Source organism: Lissotriton vulgaris, chromosome 4_1 (genome assembly GCF_964263255.1).
Source record: "Lissotriton vulgaris chromosome 4_1, aLisVul1.2, whole genome shotgun sequence".
NCBI classification, from domain to species: Eukaryota; Metazoa; Chordata; class Amphibia; order Caudata; family Salamandridae; genus Lissotriton; species Lissotriton vulgaris.
This window is the reverse complement of record NC_141691.1, coordinates 2,018,268,100-2,018,294,674: the sequence shown is the minus strand read 5'-3', so window position 1 is coordinate 2,018,294,674 and position 26,575 is coordinate 2,018,268,100. Positions and strand designations below refer to the sequence as shown.

The following is a 26,575-nucleotide window of genomic DNA, read 5'->3' as shown; positions in this document are numbered from 1 at the left end:
GCTGGTTTTGGATGGTGAACCGGAGGTATTTTCTGTGTGAAGGATGTAGTGGAATGTAAAAGTACGAATCCTTTAGGTCTAAAGTTGCGAGAAAGTCCCCCTGTTGGAGCAGCGGGAGCACTTGCTGCAGTGTTAGCATGTGGAAGTGCTCTGACAGGATGTAGAAGTTGAGGGGCCTGAGATCCAGGATGGGCCTGAGGGACCCGTCCTTCTTTGGAATCAGGAAGTACAGGGAGTAAACTCCTGTGCCTCTTTCCTGCATGGGCACGAGCTCTATTGCCCCTTTTTGCAGCATGACTGTGACCTCCTGCTGTAATAAGTGCAAGTGCTCGCCCGACATAGGACGGTCCCTTGGGGGTATGTTGGGGGGAGTGGATGTTAACTCCAGACAATAACCAAACTGGATAAGCTTTCTGACCCACCTGTCCGTGGTGATGGACTTCCACACGGGCAGGAACTGCTGGAGTCTCCCCCCGACCGGTGTTGTGTGGTCGGGGGGCAGTGACAATGCGTCACTGTTTGTTGGCGGTAGAGGACCTGGAGCTGTTGTTGCCACGTCCTCTGCCTTTGGCGCTGTTGCCGCGGTATCCACCCCGACTCTTGTTGGCATAAGTAGTCTCGGTGTTGCCGTTGTAGAAGTGCGCGGATTGCGAAAGCTGACCCCTTGAGGTGCCTCTGGTATTGGAGCGACGAAAGGACCCACCCCGAAACTGCTGGGACTGCAAGGCATCCATGGATTTTGCGGTGTCAGTGTCCTTTTTCATTTTTTCTAGGGTGGTGTCAACCTCCGGGCCAAACAGGTGATCTGGGTTGACTGTTTGGTTCAAGATGGTGATCTGGATGTCTGGCTTGAAACCAGAGATTCTCAGCCAGGCATGTCTCCGAAGCATAACACTGGTGTTAATGGCGCGTGCAGCGGTGTCAGCCGCGTCCAGAGCGCACTTTATGGAAGCGTTGGAGATCAGCTTCCCCTCCTGGATTAGCATCTCAGCCCCTTCCTTATATTGATCAGGCAGGTGTTGCAAAAGGGTCTCTAGGGTATTGTAGTGCGCCCTGTCATAACGCGCCAGGAGCGCTTGTGTGTTTGAGATGCGCCATATGTTAGCTGCCTGCGCTGCTACCCTCTTCCCTGAAGCCTCAAAGACCTTGGATTTTTTGTCTGGGGAGGAGCATCACCCGTAGTCTGAGAATTGGCCCTCTTCCGGGCATTCGAGACGACCAGGGAGTCCAGAGGCAACTGCCCTTTAATATAAGTTGGATCAGTAGGCGCCGCCTTGTACTTTTTGTCAATCCTGGGGTTGATGACTCTCGCCCTGGTGGGTTCTTTGAAGACCTCAGCAGCGTGCTTCAAAACGCCTTTCAGCATTGGCAGAGTTTTCACAGTCTTTTCAGACACAGAAAATGTGTCAGAGAGGAAATCTACGTCCACAGGGTCAGCATGCAGGTGGACATTGTGATTGGCTGCTGCCCGCTTAACGAGGGCATTGAAAGCAGCAGAGTATTCAGTAGGTGAAGTTTTAGCAGAGAAGAGCTGAGGGTCTTGTCCTGAATGTGGATCCCCAGGCTCACCACCGGCAGACCAGGGCTCTGTTACATCCTCTGGGTCTGTGTAGACTGGATAGCTATATTCATACTCGTCATCGCCCTCACCAAAGTCCACGTCGGAGTAAGTGGGCGAGACCTCGTGAGCTTGTGGTGAAATGGGTTCCACCAAGGCTGGGGTACAAGCAGAGTCCATCTTCCTCTTTAGGGGAATTTTGTAAGACTCCAATTGGGGTTCTGGGGTGATTTTCCTCTTCAGAAGGGAAAGCCTGCCCGTTTCGGCGTCAATGAAATGTTCTTGACGCTCCTCCTCTGAAAGTTGTCGAGGCCGCGGGCCATGGACCACCAACGATGCCTTCGGCGTCGAAGATACCTTCTCGGGCACGCCGGCCCCCGGTTTAGCCGCGAAAGCCTTCGGCGCCATCTTAAGCGGCAAGGTAAAGAGGATCGGCGTGGGCGCCTTTGCCGGTTTCTCCAGAGGCTTGGCAGGCGGAGGGTCCTTCGGCTCGGCTGCCGCGGTGCCGTCCCTCATGCTCTGCAGGGACTCTGTGACCTTCTTCGTGAACGCGGCAGATGGACGTGCCGGTTCGACGGAGTCCTTCGAGGATGGTTTCGGAGTGGAGTCCTTCAAGGCCACTTTCGGAGTCGACACACTCGGCGCAGCCCTGTTAGACGGACCGGGAGGGTCGGCCGAGATTACGGGGAGAGGTCTCCAGGGAGAGCCGTCTCCAACGACTGTACAGGTAAGTAACTTCCCCCCCACAGACGGACACCACACAAGATTGAAGGTTAACGAGACTTTATATGCAATTCTTAGGTTACGTCGCTATGATACAAGGAGGTCTGGACTCAGGGGTCCCCTCGGTTCTGATCTCTGGTTGAGGAGAAAGGGTAGCGGGACAGTCTTAGTTACCAATGAGTTAAATAGCTCTCAATCCTCGAGCTCGGCGTGGTTGCTGATCGGGCCGTGGAGGAGCCAAGCAGGTCCCGAGATGGATGAAGGATGGTCGACGGGCCGTGGAGAAGCCAAGCAGGTCCCGATGAAGATGATGGTTACAACGGTCCGCGGCCTCGCCAGCAGATCCGGACGACGGTGAAGAATGAAGGTTACGACGGCTGTGGCAGCGCCAACAGGCAGGACGATGGTGCACAGGACAGAGCTACGGCAGCGCCAGTAGTCCGTCCAGGATGAGTTCCTCTTACGTCTCTCGACTCCAAGATACAACTGACTTCCTGCTCTGGAGCTGCCCCAGTTATAGGGCTGGCGTGCTTTGATGTCCGGACCCTCGCACTTGGAGGTCGGGAGGTCCGGGATGAGGGAGTCCAGACACCCAGCAGGGGGGTGGAGCCAGCGCCCGGGGAGGCGATGGGCGAGCGGCACTGGGCGGGGGGAGAGCCATCGGCACCTCTTTCTCCCATTGACTTGCCAAGTAGCCCGCTCACCTCCTGGGTGGAGGGTGGTGCCGGATTGTCTGAGGCTGGGCTAGGCCCAGGGTTGAGGTCGATCGGGGGCCAGGCGGCCTCGTGGCGAGGTGTCCAAGATGGCGGCCCGGGCTGGGTGCATGGGCCGGCAGTGGATCGGACCCACGAGGTTATCATGTTCGAGGGCAGGGGTCCCTGAGGGGACGTAGGGCGTGCAATGGTGGTGTGTGGTGCTTGCGTGACTGGGCTCGGGCCTGGTCGAGCCGGGGGAGAGCGGCCCGTCATGTGGCCTGTCCAACATGCGTCCCCCCCAGCTGAAGGCGGGGAGAGTTACCCATCCTCTTGGGGACTCTCTTCGTCGAGGCGGAAAAACCGGGACAGGCCATCGGCGTTGGCGTGGTCGGACCCAGGCCGGTGTTCGACTGTGAAGTCCATACCTTGTAAGGAGATGGACCAGCGTAGCAATTTTGGGTTTTCCCCCCGCATATGCATCAACCACTGCAGGGGTCGGTGGTCAGTCTGCACCCGAAAGTGGGTGCCAAAAAGGTAGGGCCGGAGCTTCTTGAGGGCCCATACCACAGCGAAGGCTTCCCTCTCTATGGTGCTCCAGCGTTGTTCCCGGGGTAGGAGTCTCCGGCTGATGAAGGCCACCGGTTGATCGAGGCCTTCGGTGTTCACTTGGGACAGGACCGCCCCAATGCCCTGGTCGGAGGCGTCCGTCTGGACGACGAACTCCCGGCTGTAGTCTGGGGCCTGGAGCACAGGAGCGGAACACATGGCGGCCTTTAACTGTTCGAATGCCGCTTGACACTCTGGGGTCCAGTTCACCTTCTTGGGCTGATTTTTTGACGTGAGTTCGGTGAGAGGCCCCACGATGGTACCATAGTCTTTCACGAACCTTCGGTAGTAGCCCGTGAGGCCCAGGAAGGCTCGCACCTCAGTTTGAGTGATAGGGGGTTGCCAGTTCTGGATGGCGGCAATTTTCAGCTGTAGGGGGGCCACTAGGCCGCTTCCCACCTGGTGTCCGAGGTAGGTCACCGACCCTTGTCCAATTTGGCATTTGCTGGCCTTGATCGTGAGGCCAGCTCGCTGAAGGGCTTGCAGCACTGCTTGGAGGTGGTGGAGGTGCTCGGTCCAATGGTGGCTGTACACAGCGATGTCGTCCAGGTAGGCGGCGCTGAACTCTTCGAGCCCCGCCAGGACCTGATTGACGAGCCGTTGGAACGTCGCTGGGGCATTCTTCATGCCGAAGGGCATGACCGTAAAGTGATAGTGGCCATCGGGGGTGGAGAAGGCAGAGCGTTCTTGTGCTCGGGGTGTGAGGCCGATCTGCCAATAACCTGCCGTCAGGTCGAAGATGCTGAGGTAGCGGGCAGCGCCCATTCGGTCGACCAGTTCATCTGCCCGGGGGATGGGGTGTGCGTCCGTTCTGGTGACTTCATTCAGGCCCCGGTAGTCGACACAGAACCGGAGTTCTGGTGTGGTCCCGGGGGCGGCTGCTTTGGGGACCAGTACGACCGGGCTGGCCCATGGACTGTCTGAGGGCTCGATGACCCCGAGCGTGAGCATCTTAGCTACTTCCGCCTGGATGCAGGCCCGTACCCGATCAGGTACGCGGTAGGCCCGGTGGCGGATAGGAGGGCTGTCTCCGGTGTCCACATCGTGCACACACCAGGAAGTGACACCCGGGGTGAGGGAGAACAGACTGGCGAACCGTGATAGGAGGGCTTGGCACTCTTGCCGTTGTTCTCTGGTGAGGGTCTCCGAGAGTCGGACCCCATCCACGGAGCCGTCTTGCTCCTGGGTCCGCAAGAGGTCAGGGAGAGGCTCGGAGTCGTCTTCAACCCCATTGTCTGTGGCCATCAAGAGGCTGAGTTCTGTTCGTGCAAAGTGGGGTTTCAGTCTGTTGGTGTGGAGGACTCGGAGCGGATTCCGGGCGGACTCCATATCGATCAGATAGGTGGCAGGACCCTTGCGCTCGATTACCTTGAAGGGTCCCGTCCATTTGTCTTGGAGAGCGCACGGTTCTGTGGGGGACATTACCCAGACCTGTTGCCCCGGCTCGAATTCAATGGATGAGGCGTTCTGGTCATACCATTTCTTCATGTCCTCTTGACTGGCCTCTAGGTTGGCTTTTGCTAGGTCTCTGAACCGCCGGGACTGGTTGCGGAGGGTGAGGAGGTACCGGAAGACATCTGGAGGACTCTTGGCCGGAGGCATCTCCCAGCCTTCTTTGATCAGGCTGAGTGGCCCCCGTACTGGGTGCCCATAGAGCAGCTCGAAGGGGCTGAAGCCTAGGGACTTCTGTGGGACCTCCCGGTAGGCGAAGAGGAGGCACGGCAGCAGCACGTCCCACTGGCGACGGAGGGGCTCTTCCAATCCCCCGATCATCCCTTTTAGCGTGCGATTGAACCGCTCAACAAGTCCGTTTCCTTGGGGGTGATAGGGGGTCGTGAAGCGGTAGGTGACCCCACACTGTTGCCAGAGGGACTTCATATATTTAGAAATAAAGTTCGTGCCTCTGTCACTGACGACTTCTCGGGGGAACCCCACACGGGAGAAGATCCCCATCAGGGCCCGGCCGACCACTGGGGCTGTCACGGTCCGGAGAGGAATAGCCTCAGGGTAGCGGGTGGCGTGGTCCACTAGTACCAGGATGAAGCGATGGCCTTGTCTTGTACGCGGGTCCAGGGGTCCCACAATGTCTATCCCGACCCTCTCAAATGGGGTTGTGACTACTGGAAAGGGTTGCAGGGGAGCCTTTAATTTGCGGCCGCTCTTCCCACTGGCTTGGCACGTGGGGCAAGATCGGCAATGTTGGTGCACATCGTTTCTCATTTTGGGCCAGAAGAAGTGGGTCACTAGGCGGCTGTAGGTTTTATCCTGTCCCAGGTGCCCTGCCAGGGGGGCATCGTGGGCCAGGTTTAACAGGAAGTCTCTAAAGCGGAGGGGCACCACTAGTACTCGGTTGGCCCCCAGCTCGGCGATTCGTTGCTCGCTGTACAATAGATCATTGTCCCAGTAGACCCAATGAGTTCCGGAGGTATCCCCGGCGCTTTGGGCGAGCGCTTGTTGTCGGAGTCCCTCAAGGGAGGGACAGGTCTTCTGTTCCTGACGAAATTGTTCTTGTGTGGGTCCCCCTTCTTGAGCCCACTGATCAAGATTAGCGAGGTCGGAAGGTTGAGCAAGTTCGAGGGGGATGCCATGGTCGGGGGTCTCGGCGGGGGCGACCGGAGGCGGTGGCGCCGGCCATTCTGGTTCTTCCGGGTGATGGTTGGCACGGGCGGCCATGGACCGGGTGGTGACGCACGCCCAGTCTGGGACGCCCAACATCCCCAAGTGTTCTTTTCGCTCCACGGCTGCCCACGGGGAGCTTTCCAGGTCATTTCCGAGGAGGCATTCCACGGGGGCGTCGTCTCGGACCGTTACCTTCAACATGCCGGAGACCCCTCCCCACTCAAAGGGGACGCAGGCCATCCGACACAGACTTTCCGAGTTGTCGGCTGATCGCACAGGGCAGAGAACGTTCGGTAGATATTGTTCTGGGGTCACCAGATGACAGCGGACGGCTGTCACACTGGCCCCGGTGTCTCGAAGGGCTTCGGCCCGTTGTCCATTGATGCTCACCCATTGGCTGTACTTCTGGGTGTTAGCGGGTAGGGGGACCCGCGGGACCATGTCTCTTCCCCCTAAGCACGCGAGAGTCATGGCGGCTGGCTCCCACTCTTGATACTCTTGCTCGCCTGTTTCTTGTTCCTCGGAGATCTGTTCTTCCCCTAGTGCCGCGGCGGCCACCTGGCGGGGTCTTGGACTCTGATACTGCGGGCAGCTTGGGTCGTTTGCATAGTGGCCGACTCGTTGGCATCGGTGACATGTAACATTGGCTCTGTATCCCGGTCGCGCCGGGGTGCTGCCCCGGTTGGCCGGGGGGGTGGTGCTGGTAGCGGGGGCGGCCGGAGTATTGTCTCTTCCTCGTCCTTGGCCCCCTCCTCCTCCTCTGGGTCGGTAGTGACCATTGTTGTTCCTGTTCTGCTCGTAGGACCCATTCCGGCCCACTCTGGTGATCTCCCACCGGTCAGCTTCGGCTGCGAGCTGCCGGGGATCGGTTAACTTGCTGTCGAGGAGGTGTTGGCGTAGTTCAATGAAGCAATTGTTGGACAGATGCTCCCATACCATCAGATTGAACAGCTGCTCGTAGGTCGTGACGTTGTTCCCTCTGATCCAGCCTTCGAAGGCTCGGCTAAAGTACGTTACATAGTCCACCCAAGTTGTACCTGGAATGCGTGTGCAGTCTCGGAACCTCTGACGGTACATCTCGGGCGTGAGGCCATAGCGGGTGAGGAGGGCCGCTTTCATATGGTCGTAGGAGGTCATCTGGTGGTCTGGGAGCTGTAACAGAGTATCGCGGCCCTCATTGAGGAATTTGCCCCATAGGCCGGCTCCCCAGTCGGCTCTATCGATCCGGTGCGCAGTCATCGCGATTTCATAGGCCTTAAACCATTGCTGGATGTCGTCTTCTCGAAAATATTCTCGGACCACATCCTTGGGGATGTGCACTTTTTTCTCCGCGGTCCCTGGGGTGGACGGTCTGTCGGGCACCCCTAACTCTTTATTTTGTTTGCGCAGGTTGATCTCGGCTAGGTTCCGTTCGTGCTCGTACGTTAGTCTTTTTTCCTCGAGCTCCCTTTGCCTCTGTTTCTCCTCTCTTTCTTCTCGGAGGCGAAGGTGCTCTAAGTTTATTTTTTGCTCGGCCAATTTGAGTTCTATGTCCATCTTGAGTCGGGCCATTTCGAGTTCGTGTAGTCGGGCTTTTTCTCTTTCTTGGATCTCGTCTTGCGAGAGACTGGTTCTTTGCCCCTCAGGGGCCGTGTTGGTATTTTTCGCGGTGCTTTGCTCAGGGGCTTCGACATCCCCGGTCTCTGCCCAAGATTCTAGGGCATGCTTAAAATCGTCCTTGGTACTTAGTCCGGTGGTAGCGATACCTAGTTCGATGCAGAACTGCTTTAGTTCACGATGGCTGTATTCCTCCAGTTTTTCCATTTGGAACTTCTCAGTTGATCCGCTCTCTTTAGTCGACATTGTTGTTCGTTGTGGGGTGAGCTACTCTCTGTACGTTATGCGGTGATTCGGATCCCACCGCTGCCACCAATGTTAGACGGACCGGGAGGGTCGGCCGAGATTACGGGGAGAGGTCTCCAGGGAGAGCCGTCTCCAACGACTGTACAGGTAAGTAACTTCCCCCCCACAGACGGACACCACACAAGATTGAAGGTTAACGAGACTTTATATGCAATTCTTAGGTTACGTCGCTATGATACAAGGAGGTCTGGACTCAGGGGTCCCCTCGGTTCTGATCTCTGGTTGAGGAGAAAGGGTAGCGGGACAGTCTTAGTTACCAATGAGTTAAATAGCTCTCAATCCTCGAGCTCGGCGTGGTTGCTGATCGGGCCGTGGAGGAGCCAAGCAGGTCCCGAGATGGATGAAGGATGGTCGACGGGCCGTGGAGAAGCCAAGCAGGTCCCGATGAAGATGATGGTTACAACGGTCCGCGGCCTCGCCAGCAGATCCGGACGACGGTGAAGAATGAAGGTTACGACGGCTGTGGCAGCGCCAACAGGCAGGACGATGGTGCACAGGACAGAGCTACGGCAGCGCCAGTAGTCCGTCCAGGATGAGTTCCTCTTACGTCTCTCGACTCCAAGATACAACTGACTTCCTGCTCTGGAGCTGCCCCAGTTATAGGGCTGGCGTGCTTTGATGTCCGGACCCTCGCACTTGGAGGTCGGGAGGTCCGGGATGAGGGAGTCCAGACACCCAGCAGGGGGGTGGAGCCAGCGCCCGGGGAGGCGATGGGCGAGCGGCACTGGGCGGGGGGAGAGCCATCGGCACCTCTTTCTCCCATTGACTTGCCAAGTAGCCCGCTCACCTCCTGGGTGGAGGGTGGTGCCGGATTGTCTGAGGCTGGGCTAGGCCCAGGGTTGAGGTCGATCGGGGGCCAGGCGGCCTCGTGGCGAGGTGTCCAAGATGGCGGCCCGGGCTGGGTGCATGGGCCGGCAGTGGATCGGACCCACGAGGTTATCATGTTCGAGGGCAGGGGTCCCTGAGGGGACGTAGGGCGTGCAATGGTGGTGTGTGGTGCTTGCGTGACTGGGCTCGGGCCTGGTCGAGCCGGGGGAGAGCGGCCCGTCATGTGGCCTGTCCAACAAGCCCCCTTGGCCCTGTCGTGTGGAGGCGGGGCAGAGAGGACCTTCGGGTCATCGGGCCGCTTCTTCGGGTCTGCAAGAGACTTTTTGGGGTCGTCGACAGCCTTCTTGTGGTCGACCCGACCCTTGCCGGCGTCGATTGTCTTCGGCGCCGATGCGACCGGGTCTAACCCCTTCACCTTAGTCTTCGACGCAGTTGCCTTCGGCCCGGCCATCTTGACTTGGCCCTTCGGCTCGACGGCCATCTTAGGTTTCTTCGGCGCCGAGGCCTGCAAAGTCTTCGATCCGACCAATGCGATGCGCACTTTCGGTTTCGATATCTGCCCCCTGCGCAGTATCAGGCGTCGAGACCGTAGATTTCACTTTCGGTTTCATTTTCACCGGGAGTGACTCGGTACCCATGTTCGTGGCCGGGCCTGCAGGCGGGGCCGAGGAACTCACATCAAGGTCTTGGGTAAGGCCCGAAGGCGATCCCTCGACCTGGGCCTTATCGATTGGCACGGCCCCATAGTCAGTCTGAAGAAGCTCCTCGTCCGAGCTATCCTCCATGGCCCCTAGGGCCCCGTCGTCGTCTCCTACCTCCTCGACGACTTCTTTGCTTTCGAAAGCTTCGGCCTCAGCGCCGTAGTCTTCCTCGACATCCGACGCGGGGTTAGATTCTGAGACGTCCTGGATATCTTCATCCTCGACCTCCCCAGCATCGAAAATGTCCGTAGGCGCCGGTGCAGATTGCTGGGCCTCCAGGCGCGCAGCTCGACGGAGCTTGAGTGTCTTCTTGGACCGGAATCTAGAACAGGCCATACACTTGGCCTCATCGTGGTCCGGCGACAGGCACTTGTTGCACACCGGGTGGGCGTCGATGTGTGGGTACTTCGAGTTACACACCGGACATCTTTTGAATGGACTTCGGTCCATGATGGATGGTCGATGAGTCTGGAGCGTCGACAAGGCCCTCCGCGCCGAAAGCACGCGGAAGTACAGAGCTCGGCTCGGAGCCGAGGAAAAGTTGTTAAGCCGAACGCAAAACAATACCGACGTAAGACTAAAGACCTTTTGGTCTCAATAAAAGTTTAATGTTTCTTCTTTATCGATTCGGACAAGAGGGAACCAAAGACATCCGAACCCAATGGCGGAAAAAAACAATCTGGGGATGGAGTCGATGCCATGCGCACTGTAGTCCAGGGGAGGAGCCACCTATCTCGTGATACTTCGAAGACTCTTCCAGGACAACAATGTGCAATCATCCGGACCCAACACTAGGCGGCGATCTATGCACAGATATGAATTCAGCAGCCCACATGCCTCGAACGCTTAGGCACAAGTTCAATTGGTAGTTTTTTTGGATTCAGTAATAGGCAAGAAGACAGCAATAAGTAAAGAACACGGACTCCTAAAAACCCTCAGGTGAGTTTCTCAGAAATTATCCAGAGTCTCTGCTCTACAGAAGAAAAATCAAGACGCTTGATCAGAAATAGGCTGGAATTGTCCTTCATCATACTACTCCCGACGCTAGCCCCATCTCTCTTGACCGAACTGAAAAACACGGTTCATGCTCCGAACCACTACAGAATGCAAGAATGGATTGAGGATCTGGTCTCTAGCCAACTGCAACTGCAGCTGGTACAAGGGACACGTATTTTTCCTGGAGCTTGCTGGGTCTCCTGACACCTACTCGCACAACAGTTTTCTAAGACTACCTCTGAAGATAAAAGCTGTCCTCTGCTCCCTCTGGATCCTGGGAGGTGATACGCTTTAAACTTCTCCTAAGAGACTAAATGTGCCGAAGCAACCTAATGATCTACATGCATATGTGATTTCTGAATTATATGGTTTTATGAGTGAAGTTAATAAAAAGAGTTAAAAAAATATTAATTAAAAAGAAAGATAAAAGCTGTGCTGTCTTGTTAACTATGTGTTTTACCTCAAGTGAAGTCGATCCTCAAAGTCCACTGGATGTTCTCTATCTTTTTACCTTTTTATTCATATTCACCCAAAGTATTTCCCATTCTGAATGAGGGTGATTAATCAGCTCTCAACTTGGGCTTTACTGTGACTGGCTGTAGTAACTGCGATAGTCCAAGGTCAGAGGCCTTTTTACCTGCATCTCTGTAGGAAGGCTGCATGCCAGATCTCCCCAACAAATGTTTCATCTACTTTGCCTGTGTGTGTGTGTGTGTTTCTGGTGTGTGTTTTTGTATGTATTTGTTGAGCAATTTATGTAACACCTCTCAGCTCAAAAGACTTAAAATAGAAATACAACCAACTTCCAAATAGATTTTGCTTAGAATCGTTACTTCCTTCAAAATAAATAAAAACTGAAATATAACTGGCATTTAAAAACAGACTAGGTGACACTCGAAGTACAACAATTCCAACACTGAGTTGCAGTTCTCTTACCTAGATGCCCATGGTTGCAGGCCTCGTGGAGTGGCGTCCAGCCGCAGTAATCTCTTGGGTTCAACGGATGGCCCTGAGGTGGAAAATCTACATTAGATGGAAGGTCAGGAGGACGGCTGCTCAACTTGCTTGCACATTAGTTCCCTCATTTTTGTTTTTTGTAAAGTGCTACATAACATTTGTGATTGACTTCAATATGCTGCAGATGGTCCCGGCTGCAGGACCCAGAAGCATAGTCGACATCTAAGACGAGGCCAGCCTTGGATTTTGCTGTGATGTCCAAGAAGTAGAAGCGACGTAGCATTTTTAATACTAAAAGACTATTCATGTCTTGCAGAAGGGGAGATGTACAAAACGTGAGCAGAAGGAGTTCGATGTGTGGCCAGAAGGCTAAGGGGAAGGGACAGGTACCACTGAAGACCTATATGGCATTGGCTAATATGGGCTGTATGAACATTAACAACTCAAAACACTAATTTGCATCTGCTTGGCTTAAGCCATCTCCCAGATGATTCAATTATTAGTCTATTATAAATGTACCTCCTTCTGCATTTGACTTTATTTAACACCGTTGCAAAGTGAGCCCTTTTAGGGTGGTCAACCCATTGGGACTCGCCAACTGGGAATCTTGAACTCTATCACTGGGACACTGCTTGCAGTGTAGGTGTTCTGACCCCTAATACATGTCAAAATTGCTGTAAAACATGATTGGCAAATGTAACTTTCTTATAAGACCAGAGTATTTGGTGCATAAATAAAACCATGGCATAGAATGATGGGATCCCAGGCTTATCTCACACGAGTTTTGAAGTGCTGGTGACGGTAACTGGTGCCATATTATTTGAATACTTTACATGAGAAACTGCTTCTGTTTAGTTCTTTGTTTAATTTTCAGCATCTAGTGGATCTTATTAGACGATGGTGCCACAGGAATAGCTATTGAGCGGACTGTATGGCTATTATGTAATTACTTTTATACATACTCTATATAGCAGAGTGACACATATATTATATATTTTGGTCATGAGGAATGCCTAGAACTTTTTAAGTCCCGCTTGGCAAAAACATGTTGACCATATAATAGGGTAATATCCACACTTCCTATTCACCTAGCTTTTTTAACCCTATCCACTGGGGGCACCAGAATAAAATACTTTTTTTTCCAAACACCAGGAGATAGTTTTATTCACTTATCCTTTATCTACATTTGCACTCTGCCCCTCTCTCCCAACTTAGGTAGTACTTATCGAGCCTTGTGGTCCCGGTGTAAGGAGGGGACCCTATGATGAAGCATGTCACCTTAGGGTATCTGAGGGTTCTTGTCCTGGCAGACCAGTGCTATCCATTCTCTTTTCCTGTCTTACGTACCCACGTACATAGTGTTAATCCATATTAAAGCCGTGTGAGGTAATGGAATGATAAATGTCACCTGTGGACTGCAGCAACAATCCTATTAACCACCCACCACAGTGGCAGGGAAAACAAGGCTCAAGTCCTACCCGGTGTAGCCTGACAGCAGCAGCTTGAATCCTGCTGCACAAACCTGTCAAAATCACCCTTGTTACAGATTAGAAAACCTGATTTTAAATATTAAGTATGTCATTACTAAGCGCACCTTGATGCCTACAAGGTAGGGTGCATAATATGCAAGAATGGAACATGTGTGACATTAGAAATGGCATATTCCCCAAGTGAATTGGTCCAAATAAGCATTGGTACCAGTTAGGCTGTAACTTGCACATATACACTTTAATGTATAGCTTTTGAACTGTACAAGTAACAGACTCCTTTCAAAGACTTATTTTCAATTTCAATAAGAATCCAATTTAATTGTGATGTCGGATTTTAAATAACTATATGGGAAATGTAACTATTAGAAAACTACCTTTAACATGCCTGAAGCTGCTGCAGGCTAATTTGCAGTTGCTCTCCAGCAACTGCTCGGCTTGTACATGACCTGAATTAGGTGGGAAAACTGCTCCCAGGGCGGAGATGAAGGCCTGGGAGTGGGAAGGTGTTTCCTTGCCATGGCAGGAAGACAAGTTGGGGTGTGCCCAGGAACTTAAATAACTTCAAAGGGGCCTGAACGGTCACAAACAAATGTTAGGGACCACTTCGAAAGCCCCAGCTTTTGTCTCCAAAGTTAGGCTGGCACCAAACCCAGTAGGAAGCAAGCTACCTCCTGATGCGGTAACAGCCATGGCCCTAATGGAGTGGAAACGAATGCCCTTCTTGGCCAACGCGTAGCTCATCTTGATACACAGGATGATCCCATACAAAACGGGTCATTTTTGTCACCACTTTGACTTTTTATGGCTCCGGCAAAGCCAACAAAGAGCTGACAATCTACTCTGTCCTGTCGGACACTGTTAATGTAGTTTTAGACAACACACCCAGGATCTAGTCTATGCCGTCTCTCCTTCTTAGGGAGATGAGGAGCAGGAGACAAAGTTGGAAGAATACTAGACTGAGATATAAAAGGGCCCTCAGGGACATTTCACACGTGTAGGATCTGAACACAAGGGCACACCAAAAGCAGGATCCAGCTATTAGAAAAATCACTTAAAGGAAGACAACATCACTTCATCCACCTGGCAGGAATTTACCATGGCTATCTCAAATCTTGCAGCGAAAGACTTCAAACAGTGCCCTGCAAAATGTAATTCAAGTGCTGCCCCATAAAAGGCTCATACGGCTTAACCGGCATAAAAGTCCCATTACATTATAACAAGTTTAACTGGTCTTCCATCCTACAGGGGACTGTCAGTCTGCAACTGGCACTCCTAGTTAACACCATCCCTGCTACCAGGATATCTCTGAACCCTTGTCTGAGCCATACCTTCTCCACCACATATTGGACCTGCTTTAGATTCCCCTCAATGCAGGCACGGTGCAGGGTGGTCTCTCCCTTCTCATTGCGTCGATTCCACTGTAAATAAAAAACAGAGCGTGAGAAAGTAAAAAATGTGTTCAGTGGAACAAAGCAGTAAGAGAAAGAGGGCGTAAAAGTTGTTGTGGGAAGGACAGAGGTACATTGGCATAGCAATGTGAAGAGGATTCATCTATCAGATGTATAAAGCATGAAGATTATGAGAAGATTACAGGCGAGTAGAAAATGATGAAGTGGCATAGAGTACAAGATTTAAAAAATGACTAAAGTAGGAGATGAGCAGGAGATGAAGAAGGACAAAAGAGGAGAATGAGATGGGAAAGATGGGAATTAGAGGAGGTAAAAGCGTCGCGAAGGACGGCGGGATGAAAAAGAGTGAATAGGAATGGAGGAGGATGTGTCTAAAATAAAATGAACAAGTGGCACACAAGAAACAAGTACTGGTCCATAAACTATGGTTGGTAGAGAGAGAGAGAAAGCATAAGGGTAATTAAATAAGGGAGGCATACTTATTCAGCGGCTGATAATTAGAATGTATTAAAGTGGATTTAAATAATTCACACTGCCTGAAATATTGAGGTGGTTACTCCTTCTTTACCTGGTTAACTTTCCTGCGGCCAGGGACAGCTTTGTCGTAGCCTTCCAAGTCTTCATCTTCATCTGTCAGAGTAAGAGAAGTGAGAGGTTTTTATTTTATGCATTTCATATTTTTTTATAAAGAGCTACTCGGTCACACGGTTATCAGCATGCTTCACGGCAGAACAACAATGAGACACCAGGTACCAACATATGTAAGGCTAGCATGTCCAAAAAGGTAAATACACAATTTGATAACTGTTTAACAACAAACTCTGAAGAAAGCACTGACTGAGGAAGGCTAGCAATCAAGAAAAAAGAGCAAGTGAAGAGGAAAGTCACAGATGAACAAGTTAATTACCTTCAGTGACGCTCTTTTTCGTGGATACTCTATCTAACCACAGATACCTCATCATATGACACCTCACAAGTGTCAAGACTTACCTGGACACTCTTACAAGAACTCCTGCAAACGGTAGGTGGAACAATTGTCCTCCGTCACAATCCGGAGATGCATATAGACATCGCACATACACTTAGGTCAGTTATCTCCTATTGCTCTCACACCCTCAGACACGCAGTATGGCTGAAAAAACTGAATTTATACTGGCATTGTGATAAATCTAACTTGGGCCCTCAATACTCCAAAGAACATAAAACAGCAGACACTGCCACAGCTGATCTGGATTAAACTGAGCATCACAAAACCCAAATCCGCACTGCAATAGCCTCAAGGCCTAAATCCAACTTCAAACCCACATGGGTAAGTACGGAGCTGATAAATGCCATGCCGAGTACAGCATCCCACATGTTAAACATCCCCCATACCCCACCATCCTTCCCTCACCAGAGACTGGACTGGTTCAAAGACCGTGAAAGAGCAAGTACCCAAATGTAAACCGCTGATAAACACCAGTTCACAGTAGCATCTGGTGGTACTTGTGTGCCAACTGAGTGACTCCCAGGCTCATGGGTGTCCCAGTAAACAGTGATGTACACATTTCGGAACCATACTCCAACTGCCAGTGTATTTTGAGGTCACTTTAGGGAATGCAAATTCTTGTTCTTCCTTGTGTGGCTGCATAGGGCACCAGATGCTTGGTGGCACCCATTCTCTTGGACACCAAAGCTATCCTACAGTCTAGTCTTTGACTCTGTATATTTGGACTTGTGTGGGACCCTATTTGTAGGAAAGTGACCCTTTCTACACGGCTACCCCCTAACCATTTGCCAGATATCTGATGCCCACTTGACTGAGGGTGCCTTGGGTCCCTGCCAATCAGGTTCCTGGGGCCTGTGTTCTTTCCAAAAACTGTACCTTTGTCTCCACAATTGGCATACATCTGGATCACATGTATGTCCCTTGTAAAAGGTACCCCGGATACCAAGGGCCTTGTGACCAGAGAGGAGATCTGAGGGCTGCAGCATGTATTATGCCACCATCAGGAACCCCTCACCTGAACACCCACACACTGCCACTGCACGCTGCGTGTTCTGGAGCAAACTAAACTGAAGAGTCGACATGGCACCCATCACTGGGTGCCATGCCCTCCAATACTGCCTTTAGCATGGGTAAGTCACCCCTGTAGCAGGCCTTACAGTCCTAAAGGCAGGGTGCACCAAACCACCGGTCAGGGCAAAGCTGCATGAACAATATGCCCCTACAGTGTCTGAGCCATTCACAGGCCTTGTAAGTGCACTGAAGCCATTTTGAATATAGGGGATGGGAGTTTCTTATTAAGAACGCCACAGTCCCACAATGGCTCTAATGAAAACAGGGAAGTTTGGTACCAAACTTCTCCCCACATTAAACCCACACTGATGCCAGTGTGGGATTTAATGTAAAATTCACTCAGAGGGCATCTTAGATATGTCCCCAGAAAAACGACCAGCCCTGGTGGGGTTCCTGACTGGCTACCAGCCATCTGCCACAACCAGACAGACTTCTTGACTCCTGGGTAGAGAGCCCTCGCTCTCTAGATCCTGAAACACAGTCCATCCTGGGAAGAGGATTCATGCCTCCCTCCCCCAGGATGGGAAGGGTCCACGAAAGGCAAGTTTCAAAGGCCTGCCGCCTTTGTTAGCTACAGCCAGCCTTTTGCTGCTATCAGCAACTGGCCCCCACCGGTTCTGCCGAATCCAGACTTCTGGGGACACCGGATTTGTCCAGCAAAGAAACCAACATCAGTCTCCGGATCCAGGCAGATCCGCAACACTGCACCACTCTGCACTCGACGCCCATGGCCCGAGTGAACCACTTACCCTGAAACATCTCCCCGGATATCCTGACCTCGTCTGCACCGGCTGACCTCTCCAAGACCCCTTCTTGACTCCTGCAGCCTCTGTTCGAAGGGTTCCCCCGGCCCTGACCAGACCCAGCTAAGGAAACCCAACACCAAAAGGCACCCCTACATCCTCCACCCCGACTTTAGGGGGGGGGGGGAGGCAGCTGTCAGTGCCCCGGTGTCCTCCAGTTACCCAACTTACCTGTTCAGCCATTGGTCGCTTCATCCGGCCTCCTGGTCCAAGCCTGCAGCATTTTTTCACGACCGACGTCCTCCATTGGTTTACATTGGGAGCCAAACGCCTGCGTTGCACACTGCACCCTGTCACCCGAGTGCTGCTGTAGGTGAGCTTTTGTCGTCTGTTTGTGGCCCCCTTTGTGCTTACCTTTGATCCCTGGGCAAGGACCCAGGACCCGCAGGTACCTACCTGTGACCGGCGCTCTTCTGAGTACCCCCTGTCTCCATAGCACTACATTGGGTGAACCTCTCCTTTGACCTTTGCACCCAGCCTGCCCTGTGCCGCCGAGGGTGCACTCTCTTTATCTCCCGGACCCCAGCCCGAGACTGAAGTACAAATGTATTTATTTTATTTATTTGTGAGTTTATACCGCGCTAGAATCAAACTCCCAAAGGAGTATCTCCGCGCCATCCGCCATGTGAGGTGATTTACAGACAAGAGGAGAGATAATTAGGAAACTGCTAACACTGAAATAAAAAGGTTTTCAGCTTTTTCCTGAATGCTAAGTGATCACTACACTGCCTGAGCACAAAGGGAAGTTTGTTCCATAGTGCTGGACCAACAAAGGACAAGGCTTTTCCGCCTTGTCTAGATTTCTTTATAATGGGTACCTGAAGTAAAAGCTGGTTAGAGGATCTAAGACTGCGGGAGGGGTTGTAAAGAATAAATTTTTCGGCCAAATAGGAAGGTCCTAGGTCGTGCAGCCCTTTATGGACGATACAACAGATCTTATACTTGACCCTTTGGCGGATGGAAAGCCAATGTAATTTTGACAATAAGGGTTTTGAAGGAGATCTCGTGGGGGCATTTAGGACCAATCTTGCCGCAGTATTCTGCACTACTTGAAGTCAGCCAAGTATACCCTCGCTGGTTGATGCAAGCAACCCGTTGCAGTAATCCAAACGGCTTAGCACCAGGGCCTGCATCAGCGCTTTTCTAGTAGTGCCAGGAAGAAGAGGGAATACTTTGCGAAGAAGCCCTATAACATGAAAACAGGTTCCCACTATGCTGTTCACATGCTCCTTTAAAGACAGGTTCTGGTACAGTCGAACCCCAAGATTCTTCACCACCTGCTTAGGCGGGGGAACCGGGCCTAGATCGTAAGGCCACCAGTCGGGGGTCCATAGTATTTTGGCGACACCAAAAAGTATGACCTGTCTTCCCCACATTACACTGTAGGAAGTTTGAGGTCATCCAGTGAGCAACCGCCTTCATGCCTTCGGAGAATGATCTTATTGTCTCGGAGGTCAGCGATTTAAAAGGAAAGAGAAGCTGAGTGTCATCAGCGTATGACACCGGAATGAAACCAAAAGCTCTCATAATCCTGGCCAGGGGGGCCACATAGATGTTAAAAAGAGTGGGGCTCAAACATGAGCCCTGTGGCATCCCCTTGGTAATCTCTACCTCTGCTGAACGAAACGAGTACATGGTGACATTTTGGGTTCGATCGGACAAAAAACTCCGGATCCAGGCCAAGGCCATACTCGTAAGCCCAATATCGGCAAGACGTTCGAGCAAGATGTTGTGGGATATGGTATCGAACGCTGCCGATAAATCCAATAGTACCAGGATTACCGAGTTTCCTTTGTCCTGGTACATACGGAGATTGTGTGTTACGGATAGCAGAGCCGATTCGGTACTGTAATGCGGCCTGAAGCCGGACTGAGAATAGTCCAGACTACCCGTACATTCGATGAAGCTCGATAGATGTTTAATAACGTGCTTCTCCGTAAGCTTACTTAAATACGGAAGTAGGGAGATGGGCCTAAGGTTGGACAGATCTGACCATGGAATGGATGAATTCTTCCGAATGGGACTCACTAGTGCCTTCTTCCACTCCAATGGCACTTGGCCCTCGGTGAGCAAGAGGTTGACAAGGCGCTGGATCGTAGGACCGAGCACCTTGCCGACCACCGGCATGACTCTGGCAGGAATGGTATCTGATGGACAGCCACTCTTAATTTGGCCCACAAGGTCCTCCACCTCAGGCAATGAGATAGTAGGGAACCCAGTAAGCGTTACAGAATTTTCAGAGTTTTTATACTGAGGTGACGTCCTGGGAATACTGACGGAAGAGAAATTAGCGACGGCAATTTTCTCATAAATTCTGTCTATCTTATTGGAAAAGAAATGAGAAATATCATCACATAATTGTTGTGATGAAAGATCGGGGCTTTCACAGGCCACTGGTTTTGTGAATGTTTGCAGGATTTGATACAACACTTTGGGGGCATTACCTGCCGCCTCCAGTTGTAAGGAAATATGCTTTTTGCGAGCAACTCTAATAGACTTATGATAGAAAGTCAGGGCCGTCCAGTAACTGTTTCTGTCGGCCTCAAGGTGAGATGATCTCCATACTTTTTCCAGCTTCCTACATGCCCGTTTCAGGGACCGCAAGTGCTCTGAAAACCAAATTTCCTGCCTTTGTGCAGGGCGTGGTTTATAGAGTTTCAAGGGGGCAATTGAATTCACCGCCTTCTGGATGGCACAAATATATTGGGAAAGGGCAGATTCAATATTCTCAGTAGATGTATTATTTGGCTCTACAAACGCCTCCTTGAAGGTCTCCTGAGATATTTTATGCCATTGTCTCCGCCTCAAAGGAAGGGTCACTGGTAAGTTAGAGGGTCTGTCCGAATAAGACATTACAAATTCTAAGACAGAATGGTCTGTCCAGTGAACCTGCCTAGGGGGTGGCATACGACCTTTGATGAGTTTGTAAGGATAAGGTCTAGTGTATGTCCTGCCCGATGGGTGGTACCTGCGTTTTGTTGTGTAAGACCTAAGAGACAGAGATCTGCCAGTAATGTCTGGGCTTCCACACTATTTTGTCTTTCGCTATGGATATTAAAATCTCCTAGAAGTAAAAAATTACCTCCTGGGAGGACATGAGGGGACAGTATTTCCATCAGTGAAACGGGGAAGTTAACACAAGGGCCGGGGAGGGGCGGTATACCAATGCTCCTTTCCAGGTGGTCCTGGAAGAGACGGTGATTTTCAAAACCATCAATTCCATTTCCGAGGTCCAGCATTGTTCCAGAATAGATATGTTAATGCCACGTTTATAGACTATGGCTATGCCACCACCTGTCTTAATCAGGAGATCTAATCTAGCCATTTTGTACCCTACCGGGATCCCCATTGTAATAGTGAGGACCGAGTGGGGTTTGAGCCAGGTCTCAGTTAAAAAACATAGATCAGGTAGTTGCGTGGAAATAAGATCCCATACCTCCACAGAGTGTTTAGGTAGGGATCTAATGTTGCAGAGCAGATGACTCCATCCCTGTTGGACAATGGAGCCCGCCCCAGATATCTTTCTATCTAAATGATAAGAAATGCGTTACTTACCTGTAACGACAGTTATCCAGTATTGGTGTCTTTCATGGATTCACATGCCTGAATCATTCCCCGTCGTCGAGACGGGAGCCTCCGGTACATAAAAAAGTAATGTCCTATAGACATACATAGAGAAAATAGGCCTAAGGGCCTCCCCTTAGTAGCCTTTCTTAGTCCTTATGTAAAAAGGACCAAACTCTCCTAGTCAGCCAATCAGCTCCGACCTCCCTCTAGAACCTTCCTGGGAGGAGCCTCAGTCCCTCAGATTTTCGTACGCACCCAGCTAGGTAGGCGTAATGTTGTTAGAGAGGGATGTGAGTCCTTCCCGGGGAGGCGGGAGGGTTGCATGTGAATCCATGAAAGACACCAATACTGGATAACTGTCGTTACAGGTAAGTAACGCATTTCTTATCCAGTATTAGGGGTGTCTTTCATGGATTCACATGCCTGAATCAGAATAGTTAGCAATCAGATATGCACATTTGTGATGTAAATCAGCTCTGAAGTCACGTTAGACAAAGCATATATCACCACATGTAGTATCACAAGAGCAAGGAATGTGCATACCTGGATGGCGGGATGTAGGAAGGCTCACCTCACTGACAGATATCACTGACAGATATGGCGAAGCACCGGTTGACCCGCTGTCGCATTCTTCTGAAGTTCGATATCCAGGCAGTAGTGTCTGGAGAAAGTGTATGATGACTTCCAGGTCGCCGCTCTGTAAATGTCCAATATTGGCACCTCCGCAAAGAGTGCTGCTGACGTGGACATCGCCCTGGTGGAATGTGCAGTGACGCGAAGAGTGCTGCTGACGTGGACATCGCCCTGGCGGAATGTGCAGTGACCTGATCAGTTAAAGGTCGTCCGACCCGGTCATGGCAGAATGCAATCGCTGATGAGATCCATCTTAAGATGGCAGAATGCAATCGCTGATGAGATCCATCTTAAGATGCTTTGTTTCGTGAGGGACAGGCCCATTCTTGGTCTGCTGTATGCCACGAACAGTTGTGAAGAGCTTCTGAAGTCTTAGACTTATCTAGGTAGAACCTGAGCCATCTTTGAGAGTTAAAGAATGTAGAGCCCTTTATGCTGCGGTTGAAAGGTTCGGCAAGAAATTTTGAAGGATTGTTGGCTCATTGAGATGAAAGGCTGAAGGCACCTTTGGAACGAATGTTGGGTTCGGACTCAGCATCACGCTATCATTCTTGAACTGTATGAATGGTTCCTGAATGGACAGAGCTTGAAGCTCGCTCACTCTCCTGGATAGAAAACCGTCTGGAGCTCACTGACCCTAATGTGGAATTTCCACGAGACATACTTTGGGTCAGCTCCGTGTACTGGTTCAAACTGATGTTTCATGGGCATGTTAAGAACCACGTTGAGATGCCAGGAGGTGGCAACATGCTTACTGTCGGGAAAGATCTATATAATCGTTTCAGAACTTGCTTAATCAACCCGCTTGACCAGAGCGATGGGCTCGTTGGAATTCTTTTATAACGAGATAACGCTGTTAAGTGTACTGTAATGGAGGAGTGGGTTAGGTCCGATTGTGGCAGAGGTAATAGATGAGGCAATATTTGCACCAGTGATGTGGGGAAAGGCATATTTCCCCGGTCTACACCCCAGACACAAAAGCGCTCCCCTTTCCGGGGATATGTTTATGTGCTATCCGCACTTGCTCTGGCAAGGATGTTTACAGACATGTGGATTATTCCGATTGTGGAACTTTGAACTCAGGGGCCAGGCGATCAACCTGAGAGACTTCAGATCCTGATGTTGAACTGCCGTATCGTTCATAGTAAGAAGAGATAGATACTGCCGCCTGTGGATCGGCGGCTCCAGGGATAGGCGGTGGAGTTCTGTGAACCAATGTCGTCTCGGCCCAATTGGGGCTAGTAAAATCAGAATACCAGGCTCCACCAATCTTGTCCTGAGGACAATGGGAGCATCGGGAATTGTGGAAAGGCCTACGCAAAGACAGTGCGCCATGCGGCTGGAGATACATTCTCCAGCCAATTCCCGAAGTGTGGGTATTCGGCGTTCATTCTCGTCGCAATTAGATCCATGTGCGGCGTGCATTATCTGGAGAAGATGTGGCCAAAGATTTGTTGGTCCAGTTCCCTGTCACGATGGGTTCTGCCTGCTGAACGCATTGGTGAGTCATTGTTCGTCTTATTCTTGGTAGGCAAGTTTGAAGGGCCAGGAAGACCGCCAGCAGTTTAGGCTGATTGATATGTAGCTTCTTCTCCATAGGAGACCAACCTCCACATTTTGTGACGACGTGAGGAACTGCCGGAAGTAAGAGTGACAAGCCTTGAGACAGTTTTTGAGAGGACATTCCCCATTGTAGGACTCCGGCAATGTGGTAAGATGACCCTGTGGAAAGTAACCACTGCTTCGATAGTGCCTCTTGTAGAGGTCTCGTTCGTAGTTGAGAGCGGGGAACCAGGAGGATACCTGATCACTCTCAGATGGGAAAGCCTTTGCTGACCGTGTGTCCAGGGTTATACCTAGGAAAGTGATGTACCTAGGAAACTGATGTAGTGAGAAGGCTCCAGGACCGATTTTTCCTGATTGAGGATGAGATTCAAGCACTGAAAGCTGAAAGCAGGCATTGGGAGATTCAAGCATTAAAAACTGAAAGCAGGCGTTGGGAGACCTGGACCGTCTTTTAAGGATGAAGCCTTGACCAGGCAGTCATTCAGATACCGAAGGACTTGGTGTCCTAGTAATGTCGCCCCCAGGGAACGGTATTCCGTGAATATGTGTGTGGTCCAGACTTGAGGCCAAAAGGCAGAACGCGAAACGGCAAATGTCCGGTCACTGCTGCAATCGTAAGTATTTTTTGCGATTTCTGTGAAGTGGGATATGGAAGTAAACCTCCTGTTTGCAGGACCTCATGGATTGTCATGCAAAACAACTGCCTGTCTTAGGAGTGTGTTGAAGCCTTTGAAGCCTAAGGTTGGTCTCCACCTCTTATCTTTTTTCTGGGTATAAAAAAAAAGGGAGTGGGAGCACAAAAACCCTTTTCCCTTTTGAGGAGGAGGAACTCTCGCTATAGCTCCTTTCTACAGCGTAATCCAGACGTAGATGCAGCTGTATATTTTGATATCTCCGCTGTCCGTTCCCTGAGAAGACAATTTCTCAGAAGAGGGGTGCTTGTTTTGCTGTTGTCGGCGACTGAATGCCTTGCGGTCCACTGTGGCCTGAAGAGCAGGAAGATTGGAATTGATAATTTCCCTTGTGGGAAGACCTTCTTCCTCCATTTGAACTAAAGGACTGGTTCATATACTGAAGAGTATCCAAGCTTTCGCATAGCCTGCCTCGTTAACTAATCGTGCCAATAGTGACTGGCCCTCATATGGCCTGACCACAACCGTCGTTTGCACCTCAGGACGGAAAGGGCCCTCCTTGGATCCGCAAGACTGCTGTTTCAGCCAACTGGCGGAACCCTGCCATAGCGATGTTCTTCGCGCAGTCTATAGTTTAACGCCAATGCTTCACCAAATAGCAGATTCCATTTTACTTCCACTTCGGATGAGCCTGGCAATTCCGACTGGTATGGGGTCAGTGAGGCCACAATTGTCCATGCTAGCGTACCAAGAGCGCTAGAACGGTCACTGAGGAAAACCTGTTCATAAGGTTGTCCCCTATTAAATTCTCCGCATCCGGAGGAGGTGACCTCGGGGCCGAAGGATCCCCGGAGTTTTTCTAGGCTGCCCATGTCACTACGGAGTCCGGCATAGAAAGTTCCTGTTAAACACGCCGGTGTGAGGGATCACTAGTGATACAGAGGAGGGGTACTACCTGACCCGTACCTTTTCCGACTATAGGTAATTTATAACCAGTATTGACCTCACAGCCTTCTTGAAGGTGTCTCTGGAGAAGTACAAGAAGCAGGCCTGCTCTTGAGAGGTCATCGAGGTCTGAAAAACTGTGAATAGTTCCCCATACCACCTTAGAAGAGAGTCCAGAATTGGTGGATTTCCTCCGTCGATGAATTTATCGACGAGGTTGCCGTCATAGACTATGCCATCGCAGACGAGCAGTCATAGATGACCATACCCCCTTTAGAGGAGAGTACAGAATTGGCGGATTTCCTCCTTCGTTATGAGTCCGTCGACGAGATCTCCGTCAGAGACTATGTCGTCGTAGACGAGCAGTCATGGATGAGGCCGTCGTAGACGACTGCATATATGATCCGTCCTAGATAAGGGCGACGACGCCGTCGAAGACTAGCCTTCGTAGCTGAGGCCGTCGTAAATGCGGTCATCATAGACAAGACCATCCTAGACGAGGGTATCGTAGACGAGTCCCTCGTAGGCTAGGCCATCGCAGACGAGGCCCGCGTAGATGAGGCCGTCTTAGACTAGGCCATTTTAGAGAAGGCCCAGGTCGACTAGACAGGTTGTCAGACGATGTCGTCCATGACTATACCGCCGTAGATGAGTCCTCGAAGATGAGCCTACGTAGATGAGGCTATCGTCGATACCATAGCCAGGCCGTCGTAGGCAAGCAGTCGACTCTTTAGACTAGCCTTTGTAGATGAGGCCATCAGAGACTAGGCCATCTTAGACTAGGTCGTCGTAGACGAGGCCACCGAGCACTAGGCCTTCGTAGACGACTAGGCCATCACTCACTAGGCCTTCGTAGAGTAGGCCATTAGACCAGGCCATCGTAGACTGTAGAGCAGGCCATCGTAGAGTAGGCCATTGTAAACTAGGCCATCGAACACTAGGGCTTCGTAGACTAGGCCCTCGTAGACTAGGCCCTTGTCGACGCTGTAGGCAGGCCGCGACGCGCCCACTAAGATGGGCCTTCGTAGATGAGGCCAACCTTGAAACCGTAGGCAGGCCGTAGACATGCCGCCGTAGAGGAACAGCCATGTAGATGAAGCCACATTCGATATTCCTAGAGGTTGTCGTCGACGGCCTCGTCGTCGACGGCCTCGTCGTCGAGGCCTCGTCGTCGACGGTCTCGTCGACGACGGTCTCGTCGACGGCCTCGTCGTTGATAGTACCGCCGTCGACGGCCTCGTCGTCGACGGCTCGTCGTCGACGGTCTCGTCGTCGACGGTCTCGTCGTCGACGGTCTTCCCTCGTCGTCGACGTCATCGTCGACGCTGTCGTCGCCGTCGACACTCTCATCGTCGACGCTTAGACAAGCACTGTAGATGAGCCATATAGACGCAGAGGCTGTGGTAGCGACACTCATCGTCGACGCTTAGACAAGCACTATATTTTTTGACATCGATGGCTCCTTATCAGAGGAGGCGATTTAGACGGCTCATACGTCTTCATTGTTATCTGACATTTCTCCAAAGGCAAGTCCTTTACTCTCCTTTTTCACAGAGTGGGGAGATTGTTGAAGGACTGCGCCCGGAAGACCATGAGCGGTCTTTTTTAGGGCCTTCTCAGGATGGTACCCTGAGGAATGAGTCTGAGGAAATTCTTTATCAAGGTCTCCTAGACTTTGAGGGCAACACCTCATCTCAGTAACTGGAGAAAATAATAGCCTCCTTTCAGGCCTTAACCATATTAACTGCCTCTCTTCACCACCCTTCAAAAATCACTTGAAGAAGTGCAACATACCTTTTGGTCTGTGAGTGTGAGGAACAGAGCAGAGCTACCTCTTGGAACAAGAAGTGCAAATAGTAACCTCCTTTCTGGCGTTAACCATATTA

The 26,575-nt window shown here is 51.3% G+C and overlaps 1 protein-coding gene across 1 annotated transcript in view; it reads right to left on the bottom strand.

Moving 5' to 3' along the window:
• TONSL (tonsoku like, DNA repair protein) overlaps positions 1-26,575 on the bottom strand; it is a 419,298-nt gene that overhangs the window by 165,019 nt on the left and 227,704 nt on the right. Inside the window, exons 12-14 of the mRNA XM_086966418.1 lie at positions 15,053-15,114; positions 14,404-14,493; positions 11,565-11,637 (exon numbers count right to left, since the gene is read on the bottom strand). Of these exons, the coding sequence (XP_086822544.1) occupies positions 11,565-11,637; positions 14,404-14,493; positions 15,053-15,114 (225 nt within the window). The remainder of the gene's footprint in view (positions 1-11,564; positions 11,638-14,403; positions 14,494-15,052; positions 15,115-26,575) is intronic.